Source organism: Podarcis tiliguerta, assembly GCF_965153285.1.
Source record: "Podarcis tiliguerta genome assembly, chromosome: 2".
In the NCBI taxonomy this organism is placed as follows: Eukaryota; Metazoa; Chordata; class Lepidosauria; order Squamata; family Lacertidae; genus Podarcis; species Podarcis tiliguerta.
Genome location: NC_139535.1, coordinates 44,781,893 through 44,800,307, shown reverse-complemented (window position 1 = coordinate 44,800,307; position 18,415 = coordinate 44,781,893). Strand labels below are relative to the sequence as shown.

At 43.3% G+C, this 18,415-nt stretch overlaps 1 protein-coding gene and 1 long non-coding RNA gene across 2 annotated transcripts in view; one reads left to right on the top strand and one right to left on the bottom strand.

Moving 5' to 3' along the window:
- Window positions 1-2,449, bottom strand: part of PHF2 (PHD finger protein 2) — a 115,515-nt gene extending 113,066 nt beyond the window's left edge. Inside the window, exon 1 of the mRNA XM_083420936.1 lies at window positions 1,513-2,449. Within this exon, the coding sequence (XP_083277062.1) occupies window positions 1,513-1,610 (98 nt within the window). The 5' untranslated portion in view covers window positions 1,611-2,449. The remainder of the gene's footprint in view (window positions 1-1,512) is intronic.
- On the top strand, window positions 1,547-12,523 carry LOC310668617. Its single transcript, XR_014506714.1, has 6 exons — window positions 1,547-1,645; window positions 4,300-4,947; window positions 8,013-8,080; window positions 8,323-8,368; window positions 10,649-10,959; window positions 11,400-12,523. It is a non-coding gene; the product is annotated as an uncharacterized lncRNA (long non-coding RNA).
- The last annotated feature ends 5,892 nt before the right edge of the window (window positions 12,524-18,415 follow it).

Sequence of the window (18,415 nt, the reverse complement as noted above, 5' to 3'; positions counted from 1 at the left end):
CCCCCCCAAACCCGTTCAACCTGCGCGTTACATTGTCTCAGATTCCACAACAACCGAGGACGGGGAGAATTGAAACGATCTCCATGTAGCTGAGGAGACGCAGCCAAAGCTGCCACCACCATCCCAGAGAACTGCAGTCAACCCCAGTCCTTTTCCTGCGGATCCCGCCCGCGGCAGGGGGGTGGGGGGTGTATGTGTGCGTGTTTCAAGGAGGCAGATCCATTTCCCACCCCTTAAAATGGAATGTTTTAAAAGAAGAAGTGAGGGGAGGCAGAAGAGGGGCACCCGAAGTGCAGGAGGAGGACGTGGCAGCCGCTGTGGGCGCCTGCCCAGCGCGGCGCTACTACCTCCGCGCGCCGAGGAGAGGAAGCGTCTCGCCTCCTGCCACCCCCCGGCCTCTCTCTCTCTCTCTCTCTGGAGGGTGAGAGCGGGTCCTCCTGGCGTTTCGCTCGCTCCTAAGCAAAAGTGGCGCCAGCAGCTCTGGGCTTCTGCAGCCCGCGCGGCGGGGGATTCCCTTCCTTGGCTGCGCCCGAGTCCACACTGGCCCGCCTGGCCGCTCCTCTCCCGGGGGAAGCCCAGCCCAGCAGCGCGGGCTCGTTCTCTCTCTCTCTCCCTCAGCCGCCTCGCTCGGGACCCCCGCCACCGCTCGCCCTCTCTCGCCCGCGTGTGAGGAAACACCCCCAGCCCCGGCCGCCCCTCCTTCCCGCAGGAAGACGCGAGGCGACGGGGCCGCCGACAGCGCGGGAGAGCGGGCTCGCCAACAAGCCGGACTCCCGCCCCCCAACACACACACACACCCCGCCCGGTTCATGGACCTAGGAGCTCCCGCCCGCCCCGTAGGGACCCTTCCTCCTTGGCCAGACGTCGTGTGGAAGCGCTTTCACCGTCCGCCCTCCCCCCCCCCGCCGCCCTCATATCCCTCTCGCGCGCTCTCCATGCCTTCTCTGGAGAAAGTGAGAGCGGGCACCGAGCTTTAAATCTTCGCCTCGGCCACCCGCCCATGAAGACCCCCACAGGGCTGGCGGCGAGCGAGGAACAAAATAACCTTAATAATAAAAACCCCTTCCTCAGCTAGCAGCCAGCCAAGCCCTCCCCTCCCCGAGGAAAGGACAATAGCTCTCCCTCCCCCCGCTAGTGCCGCCGCCGCCGCCGCCACCCGCAGCCCCTTGACACTAGAGCCCCGGTGTGGGGAGGGGGGGAGCCCATTGTGTGCGCCCGGGCTCGACAATTTACAAAACAAAACAACGCACACACATACACACAAAAAATACAAGAGAGGGAAATGGGGAGAGTGGCTCCTCCTCCTCTTCTCCAAAAAGGCCTGTTGGAAAACTGCACGGAGGAGCAGCAGCAGCAGCAGCAGCAGCTCCTGCGAGCCCCGCCACCATCTCTCGCTCGCTCTCGCTCTCTCGTGCCCTAGCGAGCCGAAGAGGCGAAAGGCCCCCGAGCGAGAGGAGGGGGATCTGTGTGCCCCAGAGCAGGGGGGGGGGAGGCCCGATCGCTTTGTGTTACCTGCCGTGAAACCAGTCCTTGCAGGCGTCGCACTCGATCATGAAGCGGGTTACGTCGTAGGGCAGCCTACAGATGCAATAGACGGGCACCGTCGCCATGTTAGCTCCCTTCAAAACAACACTGGACTCCCAAGGCAAGCGAGCTCTGCGTGCGCGTATGCGAGAGAGAGGAGGGAGAGAGAGAGAGGCAGGCAGAGCCCAGGCAGAGCAGGCGGGCGGGCAGGCAGGCAGGCAGGGCGTCTCGCTGCAGCTCCCTCGCCGCTAAGGTAGATCCTCTCCTGATCCTCTCCTCCGTTGCCGAAGGCAAGCCGATCCGCCAGGCCTAGAGACGGCGGGAGAGGTCGCCCAGGATCGGGGCGAGAGAAAAGCCAAAACAAAACCCGGAGATTTCAAGAAGCGATCCTCAAGGGCGAGCTTGCAATGTCAGGAAAAATAACCAAGGGTTCCCGAAAGTTTGGCTGCATGGCTCCTCTGTCTGGCGCGGACTCCAAAGCGCACTGGAAGCTCTCTCTCTCTCTCCCTCTTTTTCCCCCCCTCTCTCGATTTTTTTTTTTTTTTTTTTGGTGGTGTTGGTGGTGGTAGTTGTGGTTGCTAAATGATCATTATTCCAAATGTTGGACGAAATGCATTCTATTGCATGCCCCCTGGTGACAGTACAGTACCGAGGCTTTTCATAAACACTCCGAAATGTAGCCCTTTCCTTGTAATGTCCTTACGTCAGCTTGCAACATTGTAATATTTCCTCTGATGGGGCTGGGGAGGGAGGCTGCAGAAAAGGGGAGGCGAATATGTGAAAACTCCCAAGCTTGGCACCGTGCAAAATTGTTTTTTTTTTATTTTTTTGAAGGGAAGAAAGAAAAAGAAAAAGAGCGGGCAGGGGGAGAGGAAGAGAGCCAGTCTCAGAGCTGGAAAATAAACAGGGAGGCGTGCAAAGCGGAGACGATTGAAGGAGGGAGATTTTAAAAAATTACAAACGATTCAGTGAGGGATATTTGGAAGGGGGGTGGGTGAAAGAAAGCTCGCGGAAAGGGGAGGAGAGGAAGAGCGAAAGGGTCTTTAAAATAATAAAAAAAATATTACAGAAACTTTAAAAAACACTATCGGCACACTGGAGGCTCTCGTCAACCCTTCTCCCAAAATTTTTGGGTTGGAAAGGGGACAGCAACATCTACACCTAATGTGAGGTGAAGGAATCAGTAGGTCTCCCCCCTCCCCAAAAATGATGTTTTTAGCTTCCCGTGGCTGCCCAAGACTGGAAGGAACTCAGATAAAGGGACTTGGGGGACCGAGTTCAAACTAGAAAGCTCCTAACCCCAGCCCTCTTTTTTCAAGTGATTCTGCAAAAGAGGAAGGTATTAAATGGGGTGGGGGGAGCTGGCAGGAATAAACTCGGGCGGGGGAACAGACCCAGCCTTCTTCTAAGGCTACGTACATTTACAACCGAAAGTGCGAGCCTGGTTTTAAAAATAAAAATAAAGTTAATAAAGCTGGAGAGTCGAGCAGAGGAAGTGGCGGTTCCGGTTCTTGTCTTTCCGGTGTATGGCGCTCCACGACTTCGCTTTTACGCTGAAGAATTTGAAGAACTTTCCCCGTGCGATAAATTTCAGAAAGAATCTGTTGTAACTATTGTAAACAGCTCTGTTCTTCAGGAGGCCCCCTTCGATTCAGTCCCAAGTTTCCGGATGAAAAGTTTAAAATATATATATATACATATCACGTGTCATTTTGCGCTTCAGCTTTAATTCACTTCGCTCTTGTAGCCACATGTTTGATTATATTACAGTTATGGTATTTTTCTGCAGCAGGGGCGGATGGGAGGGGAGAGTCCTAAGCCCCCCTCCCTTAATTCCAAGATTGGGCAGGATCCTGATCCTTCCAGGTGGATGTACCTCATCACTGTGGACTCCCAAGAGTGGACATCTACATGCCCTTAGGAAACTCGCCATCAAGGCATAATGAGAGTTCTGCTGCTGCTGCTATCTCATGCCAGACATGGGGAAGGTTTGGAGTGCCAACTTCAGAATATTATTACTATGAAAAAATTGCATACCACCTTCCTCAAAAGACTGCACAGCTGTTTACAACACAGAACATAATAAACAATATAATGTAAATACACACTGCAATATCCAGACGGTACGAAAAATTAAGAGCAGTTATATAGCTACAGTTCAAATCGTAAGCAATACATAGTAACAGGTAATGGTAGTTAATACAAGCAATACGTGCTAGGCAACATATCAAATCCTGCACAATATCCAGGAATATAATTAAGGCATGAGTTGGTTGCTCTTTCCATGTGTGCCTTTTAAAAATAAAACAAAAGATGCTGTCCACAATTTGTGTGCATGCCCAAAACTAGACCTCAGGTTTCCCAAACCTGCGGTGGGCAGGGAAGCACTAAGCGAAGGAAGGTGATTTCTGTCTCAGTTTTCCCAGCCACACTAGTGGGCCATAGTTGATGGGATGGATTTGCACTGTGTGCAGTTGTCACCTTCCTTCGCTTAGTGCTTCTCTGCCCACTGCAGGTTTGGGAAAACTGAGGTCTAGTTGTGGACCTGCACACAAATTGTGGACAGCATCTTTTTTAAAAAAATTGAAATATAAAGTTTCCAGTATAAAAATTTTGCACAAAAGTGTAGCTAAAATAGTGTGTGTGTTGCTTCAAGTCAGGAAACCAGAGGTGTTGGTGGGTGCATATAAATATTTTTTTAAAAAAACACAAGCTTTCCAATATTCCAGATTTGCACAGTTAAATGAATTAATAAATAAATTGTGTGTCCTCCAGGCCTAAGATTTGGAGTCACTCACATGACAGACTGCCATTTCTTTCCTTTCCTTTTTGCTTTCCTATCTCCTGTACCTGATAGGGTAAGTTTTTTGTTTGTTTTTTGTTTATTAATGCAGCTGATTTGTGTAAGAGCTGTTCTATGCAAAATAGCTGTTATTGAAAACAAAACTACCAAGAACATGTAATCAGCAACCACCAGTAGAAAAAGACAGGTTGGGGTGCAGCAATAGATGGCACCCAGCAAAATGTCACCATACATGTAAAAATACTCATCCTCTCAATGTGCTTCAGTATGTCCACAGTTGAGTGACATGTGATGTTATATATAGGTATATTTCCCCTTATTGGGTTATCCATCAATTAGGAAAACCTGAATTTAGGGGGGGGGGAGTTCAGGCTGCTACTTGGGTGACATTGTGGAACATGATGTCATTGTGGAAACCACTAACTAAAGGAATACGTAAATGAAAAAGACACAAGCCGTTTCAAGTCCACATTAAACTCCCATGTGAATGAGCGCTAAGACTTGGAAGAGCCTGGTCCTGATTTCCATTCTGCTTGAAGTTCCCTGAGCGACTCTTTCTTAGCCTGACCCGACCTCACAAGATTGCTGTGAAGATAAACTGGATTGGGGCATGACACCAGGTATGTAGCCTTGAGCTTCCTGGAGAAAAGCAGGAGATCAATGTAATAAAGCTATACTTCATCTGAATGTGGAAGGCTTATTTTTAGTGATAGTTGTCACTGATTGCAGAACACTGTTATTATTATTATTTTTTCAGCTTGTACTGCAAGAATGAGCATCTGACTATAAATTACCAAAAAACAAAAGTTATGACATTCGGCAAATCTAAGAAAACTTACAATTGGTCACTCGATAGAAATACACTGGAGCAAGTATTCTCATTCAAGTATCTCTGTGTGGTCTTTCAGTGGATAGGAAAATGGTCTGCACAGGTTCAATCAAGCACCCTATTAGCTGGTAGAGCTTTAAATGGACTATCACGATTCCACCTTACAAAAGGGGGCAACTTGGTGCAGCCCACTTTAGAAGAAGAAGAGTTTGGATTTGATATCCCGCCTTTCACTCCCCTTCAGGAGTCTCAGAGCGGCTAACGTTCTCCTTTCCCTTCCTCCCCCACAACAAACACTCTGTGAGGTGAGTGGGGCTGAGAGACTTCAAAGAAGTGTGACTGGCCCAAGGTCACCCAGCAGCTGCATGTGGAGGAGCGGAGACACGAACCCGGTTCCCCAGATTACGAGACTACTGCTCTTAACCACTACACCACACTGGCTCTCTTTAGAACTTTATAAGACCAGGGTGTTGCCCAAGTTGTTATATGGAACACCACTGTGGGCCATGACCAATTTAGACTCACTGGAGAGAGCGCAATATTTTTTTGTGCAGACTGCCAGTCCCTACCTCTACAAAAATAGCACAGGTCCATGTGTAACTGGGTGTAATGCCCATTAAAGCCAAGGTCTAGCTCTGCTTTTTTGGTTAAAAACTATTTTTAAGCATGTATCAGAATCCCTCATGACATTTTTGGAAGACATGACCCCAGACTCACGGAAACATGAAATGCAATCTGCTGCCATGAGGTTGGGACTCTCTGCCTCCTTTCTTGTGACGCAGAGTTTTGAGAAAGCTAAAGAATTAATACTCCAAAGGCTTAAAGACACTGAGATGCAACCACAAACTGCTGAGATCAAGATCTGCCAATCAAACAAATTGTATGCTTTTTTAATTCCATTGTATCCATCCCTGCCAAGATATCTGGTAGATTTGCCAAATGTTAAAATGAGAGTAGTAGCCTTTACTCAGGCAAGACTAAATGCCCTTGCGTTAGGATATTGGACAGGCCAACATAAAACAGTTCCTAAGAAGGATAGAGTTTGCTCGTGCAACTCTCTGTCTATAGAAGACATAACTCCAATGCCCTTTTTATAATGATCTTAGAAACAATTACATCCATCCATTGTTAAGATCGCAGAAGGGAAGAGCATCTCTTGCAAAGACCTTTTTTTTGCTGTCTGATGTGGAGAGGTATATATCCTATTGAACATCCAAATTTATTGCAAAGGCTTTACAAATTTGTGTAATACAACTTAAAGGGGGAATGGGAAAATATTTATCCTGTAAAGGTCAGGGAATAGAAATGTCAACTACTATTCGTAGCTATATTCTTGTTATTATTTTCATGTGTGCAATGGCTATTCACTAGACACAATAAATTGAACTGAACTTAATTATTATGGATTGTAATAGATGTACCCTATTTCAAATTTAAATTGTGATCTGGTGCAGGTTAGGGCTGCCATACATCTGGGTTTTCCTGGACACATCCGGGAAACACTCAGAAAAATGGCATCTGGGTGGATTTTTGCTGAATCGGTGGAATGTCCGGAAAAACCGGATTTTAACTTTTGGGAATATGGCAACCTTAGTACAGGGGTTCTCATACTATGGCCTGTGGAGCACCAGTGGCCTACAAACCATTGCATGTTTGTGAAGAACACTTACAATTTGAATTCTATAGTATTCTACAGAATTCAAATTGTACTACAATAAAATACAAAAGAAGTCAAGCTAGGGTTGCCATATGTCATTCTGTAGTCAGAGGCAAAGCTCAACTTTTCTGTCTGGATTTTCACTGTTTGAAATATGGCAGACCTAAAGAAGCAATTAAAATACAATAAAAATAATACTATCTAGCTCATTACATTACAATTGCTACAACAGGCAAAAAAAAAATTAAGTGGTCCACCAAGACCCTAAGCAATTTTCAAGTGGCATGGGGGGGGATGGTTTGAGAACCACTGACCTAGTGACTATTTTTGTCTATACCTATTAACATGTTTCTGCCCAATGTTAGGCAATCAAATCATGATACAAAGAGTTGTTAAGGCATTCCTATTCAGTGTAATATGGGTATTTTCATCTGGATGTAAACACAACTAAAGTTATAAGGAGAAACAATTACGGTACATAAGTGTAAGGATGGGTGACTTTGCATACATATACATGCAACAATAGTTGCAAACATATACCTATGCACATGTAGTGGTTACATAATACATCTATAGAAATACCTGAAAACGTATTTACAACTGAAAGTGTAAAAAAACATATTTAGTTGCCTATATTGCAGCTAGAATTCTAGTTTTCATAGCATTTCAAGAGCATTACAACCTGAAGGTTGGCTTTATTTACTTACCTATCCCTACATTTCAATACCACTAAGAAAACAGCAACCCCAAATCAGTGTGGTATACATAAAGTCAATATAAAATCAAAAGTTAAAATATATATTAAAAAACTGAGTCACAAGGTAAGCTTGTGTAAATAAAAAAAAAATGTTGTAGGATTGTGTTGGTGCCTAACTAATGATAGCTATTGCAGCGGTTGCAATAAATGTATATGGCACAAAGTGTGGGGACCCAGGAAAGGGCCTTTTCAGGTGTGTGTGTGGGGGGGTCCCTGTACATAGAGCTGCCTCCCCTTTCTTATTTATTTATTTGTTAAATTTAAATACAACCCATAAATAGTGGGGGGGGGGGTGTATTTAAAACAGTGGAGAAAAGATAAAGGGGAAAAAAGGGTATAGTACAGTTAGCAATTACAATTTTTAACTTACTGTATTCTGTATAAATGAGTTCAATTTCTTTATTGTGTTAACTGGCTAGTTAACAAAAATCTTTTTCATCAGGTGATGAAACAGAAGGAGATGAAGAGAGACCTGCCTGAAGAAGGAAAGCCCTGACTGCTGATGCTTCTGTTAGCAGGGTTTTTTTTTAAGCGATTTGTTGCGTACTTTAACAATTGTATTATTTTATGTATTAAGTATTTTTAAAATCTATTTGCCCTGTGGCTTGTAAATAAATAAGCTAATACATAAACACATAAATAAATGCATATGTAAATAAAAAAGTTTTATTTGTAGCATTGGACTGTAACCCTCATTCCTTATCCATTTGGGATTTGCTTTGGCAAAGGAAAAACCATGTGTTTATTTTCAGGACCTTTTGACTTGCATATATGCAACCTGCTCATCTTGTTCTTCAGGTATTTCTTATGATGATACTTTTCAGCTAGTAGCTTGTTTTACGAATAATTTGAATTATATTGTAGGTAGTTAAATATCAAAGGGCTTTTACTCCGGACAGATGTAATGTGTTTGCCTTCTGATGGTTGATTACCTCCTTGTTCTCAAAGCCACTGATAAAAAAATGTGGCCACTACCAATGGGATTTTATCTCCCAGCAAGTATTTTATTGTAACATTGAGCTAACCTTCCTGGTAGTTTGGGTATCATTTTCTGACACGCTCCAGTGTGAAAATTATAAAATAAAAGAGTGTGTTCCATGGATTTCACACCCTGGTCATTATGAGCACAAACCCCACCATATCTGACCCAAAAGCAATTGAGAAGGCAAACACATTAAATCTTTCAGAGTGCTCTTTAGTTCATTGCTCATCTTGTTTATATATATATCTGAGCTGATGGCATTTGTATTATACCTCATTTTGTATTTTGCCCGGGACTTAAAACTATGTTGCATTGTATGGTTTTATTTTTGGTCTTATTTCTGGCCTGTTGACCATAGTAAATTGATGGGGGTGATAGAAAAAAACATGTTGTAAGCTGGTTTCTAAAACTAGACGCAAAGGATGCCTGCCCAGTATACAAGGGCAACAGATTCCACAATATAGGTGTTATTGCGCTGAGTGCCCTGTTCTCTGTGGCCACCAGACAGATGTTCTAAACTCACCCGGCAGCCTTTCTCAACCTGTGGGTCCCCAGATGTTTTGGGACTACAACTCCCATCACTGCTAGCTAGCAAGGCCAGAGCTCAGGGATGATGGGAGTTGTAGTCCAACAACATCTGGGGATCCACAGGTTGAGAACCACTAAAGGAAAGTCAGCAAACCTTCTCCAGCAGATCTCAAGTAATGGGCCAAAATATATGGAGAAAGGAGGCCCTTTGGGTAGGCTGGTCCCAACTTGCTTAGGAATGTATAAACTAACACTAACGTATTAAGTGTGTGCTGGTTTTTCAGCAATTATGCCACCATGCTATCAGTAACCAGCTTTGGTAAATAGCAGCTGGGCTGCTGCCTTTTGCACCAGCTGCAGCTTCCAGATCAGCTTTCAGGGTAGCCCTACACAGATTGCTTTGTGATAATGTGATTGAGTGTTACCAATACCTGAACCACTTTGGCTCAACTACCTCCATCCAGGAATGGCTGCAGCTGTTGCACCAGCCATAGCTAGTAAAAGGGTGCTCTATTAGGGTTGCCATACATCTGGAATTTCCTGGACAAATCTAGAATAGTGCAGTCAGCAACAGATGTCCGGATGCATGGCAGCCCATGTCGACAGTGCCATTTTGGCCAAATTTCCATTTAAAAAAGCTCAGAAATGGCTTTTTTTTTCTTTTTTTGCAAAAAATGCAAAATGCAAAAAAATGCAAAATGCAAAAAAAAAAAACCTCAACAACTTTGGGCAAAACTAAAAAAAATTCAACAACTTTTCTGACCAGATTGTCACTGTTTGAAATATGCCAACCCTAGTTCTACTCACTGATACCCAGGAAACCCAGAAAAGAAAGTAACAAAATAGTACATTTTGCTACCTAGAGCTCCCAGGTTTAAAGCAATTGGAAGCCCTGGGCTAGGAGACCCTGGGAGGCCCAAACTTAATAGCATATGATCACGAGAAACAGAACCTCGTTCTCTTCTTTGTCTACTCAATCAAAGTAGAGCATTGCAGAAATTTTAGCATTGATAAAAAGATTGTTTATAAATTTATAACCTTAAATAAGGTTACAAAAGTATGGAATTAATGAAGATATCCACACAGAATATTCATAGGGGAATCATAGCTATGTTATAACATTACACTATATAGAAAATCAAAGCAATATCTTTTGACCTCTTTTGGATGCAAACTTATCAATTGTATCATTAAAATCAGTAAGTCACAGTTTTATCGTTTTCTATGCGTGAAATGCTTAGATCACACGACCAATCCTAGCACATTATTGACCATAGAACATTCTTTATCCTTTTTAGTCTATAACATTATCTTTTGCCATTACAGTTTGTAACCATTAAACACAGGAACAATCTGATAATTGTTTCCACATTTGGAACAGCTGTCCAAATTTTCTCCTGGAATATTATTTGATACATATCTAGGTGGCTGAATTTTGTTTTTTCAGGGTGAGCTTGTTTGACGTACAGGTGGAAGTGCAAGAATTCATCAACTAGACTAAGGTCAACATCCTATGAATACATCAACATCTCAAAGTCATTGTGAATCTCTTCTCTGGTTGCTTGCAGGTTCACCATAAATGAAAAATTGCCAGCTATACTCCTGTACACTTGTTGCTCCTCTCTCTAGGTTGGCTTCAAGAGCATCCATGACAGGGATAAATGAATTTTCCCTAATCCTATCTCTTGCAGAAAGTTCGTCCAAGGTTTCGGGTGTTGTGCTATCATTTTAATTTTTTTTATTCTTTGTATTCTTTTGACAGTTTTGTACCCTACATCCAATAGAGTAAATTTGGCTTGCTGTTAAATTTCATCAAAATTAGCCCGAGTGTTTGATACAAACTGTAACAGTGAACTGTGCTCAAATGAAATTTGTGAATGTCAGGGAACTGCCATCGGAGCAGGAGGAGGTGAGAGGGCTCCCGGATGATGGTGGAGAGGGTCCCAGTAGGAGGAGGGATAGCCCATACGCTGGGGAAGGAAATCAGCATAACACCAGTGGAGAAGGGGAGGAGATAGAGGAAGCGGAGAGGTGGCTCCAGGACTCTTCGCAGGAGACAAGCGGAGAGGGGACTAATGCTCCTTTGCCCACACCCACCTTGCGCAGAAAGCTTTCGCGCAGGCAACGGGGGAGGAGACTGGGCGTTAAGCAGCTTTTATGTTGGAAGCGGTTTAAGAAACGCCCACTGACGGATTCTGCCAGCGACTGAGGCAGCCATGGAATAGAGGGCTGTCTGGTCAGAAAGGGTTCAACCATGCAACCTAGCCAGGAGTAAAGGCTACTTACGCACAAGCAATCCCTAGAACCATTACAGTGAAGTTCTGAGTGTCTTGCTAACTTTATGAAATTGTTCTAGCAAATGTGTCCAAAGATGAAGCATGAAAATGAATTCAAATTCTTCCATTTTCTAAAGAAAATTTTAGCCTGTTGTCTTTTATCACCTTTTTTAGTTTCATCACAGTAAATACAACCCAGGGCTTCAACAATGTAAGCATAACTTCCACTAATAGCTGCAGTAGCTTTGGCAAGAGCCTTCCATCTTATGTCTGGTAAATTTTTAGGGTCAAGAGGCAAGGTTTTTTTTAACACTGCCCATCTTTTTGTAGAAGCTCAGAAAAATAAAAATAAAGCTCATTTATTGTGGCAAAAAAAATATCACTGCATCCAGGCATGAAAGGACGAGTCAACTGTGGTTCGTCCAACTAAAGTGGAATGTAGTCTGTGAAACCTTACAGCATAACAAAAATTGATAGTCTTTAAGGTGAAACAAAGCTCTTTGTTGCTATTGCAAGTAATCTATATGAGATGTTATCAGAGCATGAATAACAGCAGGAAAAATCTCAATCAGTGACAAGAGGATGCAGCCTGCTGAACAAGTGTCTAACTAATTTTGATAACGACAGTCACAATGCCAGCAGCCTCAACTGTTGTCCTCCTGCAGTCAAATGCTGGTGAATGGTTAGTGAATGAATGGCTTGAGAGACAGTGCCACCTAATCGCTCTTCGATTCCTCATGTCTCAGCCCTGCTTTTTTCATTTGTGGTGCTGGCTCCCCATGACGACCGCATTTGGTGATTCACTTGTTGATGTTAGTCATTCAATCAGTACTGACTTATCACAGCTCAAAATTGCCCAAGACATTTTGCCACCTGAGGCAAAGGACAAGATCCCAGCACCACCCCACCTTCCATGTAGAGACTGGACCAGAAGTTGAATCTTACTTCAATCCAGACAACAGGATAATGTCCCCATGTGCACCTGAGTGCAGTAGGCTAGGTTAAGGGGTGCATGACAAGCCTGTTTTAAACTGGTTATACTGTCTCTGTTATAAGGGAAAGTTGTTTTCTGTCTTTCATTGATTAATATTGCCTTGTTTGTAAGCCATCCAGAGACTATTTTTTTAAAGATGGTCACATAAATTTAATAAATGGCATGAATACACCATATTTTAGTGCCTGATGTTCTGTTCTTCTCTGCTTGCCCCACCTTCCATTGTGCATTCTGATTACATCCTGATCTTTTACATGTTTAATTGGGATGAAGTCCTATTTTGTTCACTGGGAATTTCCTCGAGTAAGTGAGCATAGACTTGCATCTTTAATGGGTTATTTCATGGTTTATGGCAAACCATAATTTGCCATTCCGCCCAAACTGGGAAACCGTGGTTTGCACTAGACTTCCAGACCAGATTCACATTCATTATCTCAATAACCTTTATGGCCTTGTGTACTTCAGTATTACCATCTCTGGGTGAAAAGGCCGGAGAGACAACAGCTACTTAATTAGCAGGGTTAGGGCAAGATTTAAACCAGTTAGTATATCACAGTCTTAATACTACAGTAGCTCCCCAAAGTACCTACTATTTAGGTCTTTCTAGATGTTTTACATCTCCTTTTTAGTATAATCCAGGTGATGTCATAAGTACCTAGTCTATGTATTCCTAGGAAATTGGATTTGCCCTCTATTTAAATCAGAATTCTAGTATTCCACTCATTCATATAATATTGAGTAGATAAAATGCTAAAATATAATATAATAAATATAATACAGCGGTACCTCGGGTTACATACGCTTCAAGTTACATACGCTTCAGGTTACAGACTCCGCTAACCCAGAAATAGTACCTCAGGTTAAGAACTTTGCTTCAGGATGAGAACAGAAATCGTGCGGTGGTAGCGGGAGGCCCCATTAGCTAAAGTGGTGCTTCAGATGAAGAACAGTTTCAGGTTAAGAACGGACCTCCAGAACAAATTAAGTACTTAACCTGAGGTACCACTGTATAATATAATATAATAATATAATATTATAATATAATAATATAATATAATATAATGCTAAAATATTGTATTATATTCATATAATATTGAGTAGATAAAATGCTGCAGCTGCCATAAGGAAAACCCAGAGACACCAATAAGGAAATACCTATCATAACCTTTTAAAATCTTCAAGCATGAAATAGGTAGAACCACTTCAGAGTGATCCCATAAATATGAACTATGTCTCATGTCATCAACAACTCCTGATCAATGACAACAAATGCTGCTGGAAGATGGAACAGGATCAATAAGGTACAGTTGCCTCCATCAATTTCTGTGGGAAGATAATTGATAAAAGCAACAAATGCAATCTCAATACCATGCATACCTACGTTGTAAACTAGGCTGGCAAATGTCCAGAAGCTGAGAGCATCAAAGTGATCCTAAAGCTCTAGGGAGGAAGGCTAGAGGCAAATGGTAGAAATAGATAGGGAATCAACATCACTGGAGTTTTGAGCAGGCGCTGAACAGAGCTGCTCAATGCTACCAAGCCGTAGAGAGCAGCCACCACCAGCCCTGTAGTTCAAAACATCTGGAGGGCACCAAAACATCTTTAGTCCAAAGCATCGGAATAGGGGCATACCAGAATGTCCTCTGACAAAAAAGTATTAATCGGAATAAGGGAATTGGGGCAGGGAGAGTTGGCTGCAGCAGGAGAAGGGGACTGCTAGAATTCAAGAAGGCTGCCTTGTGCAAGCAGGAGTACCTTTCTGCAAGTCACCTTCAGATCCAGAAATGCTGGTATTTAGTGAGTTACTTCCTTTAAAGCAGAAGTGGGGAACCTGTTTTGATCTATAAAGCCTTAAACGGCTCAGGACCGCAATACCTCAAGGACCGCCTCTTTCCATATGAACCTACCCGGACTCCGAGATCACCTTCTGAGGCCCTTCGTTGTGTGCCTCCTCCTCCTCCTCGAGAGGTTCGGAGGGTGGCAACACGAGAACAGGCCTTCTCTGCAATGGCTCTGCGTCTGTGGAATGCTCTCCCCAGGGAAGTTCGCCTGGCGCCTTCATTATACACTTTTAGGTGCCAGACAAAAACATTCCTTTTTAAGCAGGCCGTTGGTAGATCTGATTTACATCCTATGCTCTTTTAAAATGTGTTTTTTTGGGGGGTGAAGTATTAGGTTGCTGTTGTTGTTTTTTTATTAGGTATTTTGTGGTTTTATATCTTGATTTTATTCTGCGAACCACCCTGAGACCCCCGGGTGACATATAAATTCAATTAATAATAATAATAATAATAATAATAATAATAATAATAACCACCTGTGGTCCTCCAGATGTTGCTGGACTACAGCTTCTTTCTTCCCTGTCCATTGTCCATGCTGGACTCCAACAACCTCTGCAGGGCCACAGGTTTCTTTGGGTTGTATCCAATGCTGGCAGACTCACAGAAGTTAATAGACAGGGGTGACTCAAGGCATTTCAGCACCCAAGGCAAAACACCCTGCTGCTGCCCCCGTGATGGGAGGGCAAACTTGGGAGAGGGGATCTGGAAAGGATCCCTCCCACCCCGGCTGGGTGGTGCGATGGGGCTTTCCTTCTAACTATATGCAAATATATGCAGCATTTTTTACACAAGCAGTTTATCTTAATGTAGTTCATTGCTGTGGGTTAAACCACAGAGCCTAGGCCTTGCCGATCAGAAGGTCGGCAGTTCGAATCCCTGCAACGGGGTGAGCTCCCGTTGCTCGGTCCCTGCTCCTGCCAACCTAGCAGTTCAAAAGCACATCAAAGTGCAAGTAGATAAATAGGTACTGCTCCGGCGGGAAGGCAAACGGCATTTCCGTGTGCTGCTCTGGTTTGCCAGAAGCGGCTTAGTCATGCTGGCCACATGACCCGGAAGCTGTACGCCGGCTCCCTCAGCTAATAAAGCGAGATGAGCACCGCAACCCCAGAGTCGGTCACGACTAGACCTAATGGTCAGGGGTCCCTTTACCTTTATGCAGCATTTTTTCACAAGCAGTATATCTTAATGTAGTTCATTGCTTGATATTATTTTAATAAACGTTTTTCTAAGGTTTTTGTAATGGCTAAACAATAAAAAAAACAAATTCCAGCTAGGAAAGGGTCTGGAACAAAGAGGTGTCATTTAGTGACAAACTCTCATTCCATGTTTCACACCATATTTACTTATTCCTCAGGAAAACCTCTGCTTCTGGCCAGTTGATGGATTCTATATACTGAATCGCTTCTGTTACAAACCATCTAAGGGGTCAATGTATTGTGTACAGGATATGCGTGACTACTTGACATGTATCAGTAGTATTTTATAGTTATTAGAATCTAATTTCCTGTGATGCCAAACCTGGGTGGCCCAGTACCTAATAGTTTGAAAATGAAACAGAAATAAGATAGCGGTTTCTTCATACTCAGGAGAATTCCCCTGGTATGCAGAAGTATATTAGTTTTTAAATTTAAAAGAAAAATATTTTTAAATGTCCCAAATGACCTGACCTGTGAGCTTCTGAGACCTGTGGAATGTCATGGACTGGGGGGGGGGGGACGGGACATAGGGGAGTGGGATCGAAAGAGAATTGTTTGAACCGCTAACACCTTAGTATCTTATGAGGTTTAAAATTTTCTGTCTCGACCAGTAGGTTTTAGGTGGGGAAAAGGATAACAACACATCCTTTCCCATTTTCCAGGCTGTACCTTACAACCCTGCCAGCGAAAGGGGGAACCAGATCTTACAATATGAGTTAGCTGGACTGGGGTTGAATCCAGGAATTCTTTGTAACCTTCGAAAAATTCTCCCTAATGTCAGCAGATATAATAAGTCTTCTGGAGAAGAACCAAGCAGGTCACTAGGGGCATATATTAACCTTCAAAGAGTAATTATCTAACTATGTCATTTCTGTCATTTTCATACCACTTACAGTATTTTTCGGCCCATAGGGCACACCGGCCCATAGGGCTCACCTATTTCCCCCCTAGGCGTGGGGCTGGGGCGGGGGAAGCCCGAGCTTCCCCCGACCCCAGCCCCCAGAACAGGCAGCTCTCCACAAGCCGTGGGAGAGCTGCGTGACTTCACACAGCCCTCCCACGGCTTGCAGAGAGCTTTGCGAAGCCCGAAGCCTGGGGGGCGCTGAGCTCAGCGCACCCCCAGGCTTCGGGGTGCAGCTCTCCCACGGCTTGTGGATAGCTTCCTGAAGCCTGGAGAGCAAGAGGGGTCAGTGCGCACCGACCCCTCTCGCTCTCCAGGCTTCAGTGAAAGCCTGCATTCGCCCCATAGGATGCACACACATTTCCCCTTCATTTTTGGAGGGGAAAAAGTGCATCCTATAGGGCAAAAAATACAGTATATTGGGATTATATAGGGACATGTGTGGCACTATGGTTTAAACCACTGAGCCTCTTAGACTTGCCAATCAGAAGGTTGGCGGTTCGAATCCCCACGATGCGGTGAGTTCCTGTTGTTCGGTCCCAACTCCTGCCAACCTAGCAGTTTGAAAGCACTTCAGTGCAAGCTGATAAATAGGTTCCGCTGTGGTGGGAAGGTAAATGGCATTTCTGTGTGCTCTGGTTTCCATCATGGTGTTCTGTTGCGCCAGAAGTGGTTTAGTCATGCTGGCCACATGACCCGGAAAGCTGTCTGTGGACAAACGCCGGCTCCCTTGGCCTGAAAGTGAAATGAGTGCCACAAACCCATAGTCACCTTTGACTGGACTTAACCATCCAGGGGTCCTTTACCTGTTCTACCTATTGGGATTATTTTAAATCAGTGCAAAATATCAGATCCAGGTGTCCTGCCCCAAACATGGTAGAAATTAACACTTGGAATCTGCATAATATTAATAATATTCCTCAGAATATTAATATTTAACACCCCTAGATCAGTGATGCCCGAACTTTCGTTCCCCATGGACCTCTTGAAAATTGCTGGGGGTCTTGGTGGACCACTTACTAATTCTTCTGTCTTTGGTAGCAATTGTAATGTGCTATGCTAGATGTATGATTTTAATTGTATTTTTTACAGATCTGCTTAGGACCACCTGAATGAAGCCTGCTGACCACAGTTTGGGAACCCCAGACCTAGGTTAACCCAGGACAAATGTAAATAAAAAGCCAAATGGTGCCAGCTGGCAGAATTGTTGACACAGTTGTGTAGGAGATAACATGCAAACACTTCTTAAAGAGAGTTTTCGCACCAAATTCCTCATTTTGCAGAAGATGAGGCCTTTTTAAATTAACAAACTTGCTGCCTCAAAAGAAGCTATTGCTTCAGGGGCTTAATAAATATTTTAAGCATAACATTTTTTGTTGCAAATAATTTACAAGCACTATCCTAAAGCATGCATGTGCTATATATATATATATATATATATATATATATATATATAAACAGTTTTCATTTTTAAAAATAACTCTTTTAAGGAACTGTTTATTGCAAAAGGGTATAAGCTAGTTTGATATCAGATGTTTCATGCATAATTTGTTTGATGACGTTGTAATTTAAAAAATAACAACCTTTATTTATCTGGAGAAGCCTTTAGTAAGTTTCATTTAGGGCTGTCAATCTGTTAAATATATCTTAAAACAGGTTAATCATATTATCAATTAATTGATTAAATTTGTACAAAATTGCATATGAGAAAAATAATTATTATAAATAAGAAAACATGCTTTAGTTTGTGATTAATAAATATTTTAAATAAAATAAAATATTTTCAACCACCCTTTTCCAAAAGATTCCAGGGCAGTGCACAAATTTCATCTTTACATTAAGCAGGCATTTGCCAAAGAAGGCATCATCGTAGTAGAACCAGTCTTATTTCTCTCCCATACAGGGAGGAAGGCCTCTCTTAGGAATGTGTTTGCAATGTGCATTTTAAAGAACCATTTATATTAAAAATTAAAAATCTGCTTCCTAAGTAATGGTGATTTCCCCACCCCCCTGTCTGCACCTTTCCAAGCTCAACAATAACCTTTCTGAGACCAGAATGGTGCACGGTATTCCAAGTGTAAGTCACAGCATAGATTGTGCTGTGATGACATTGTGATATTGTGATGA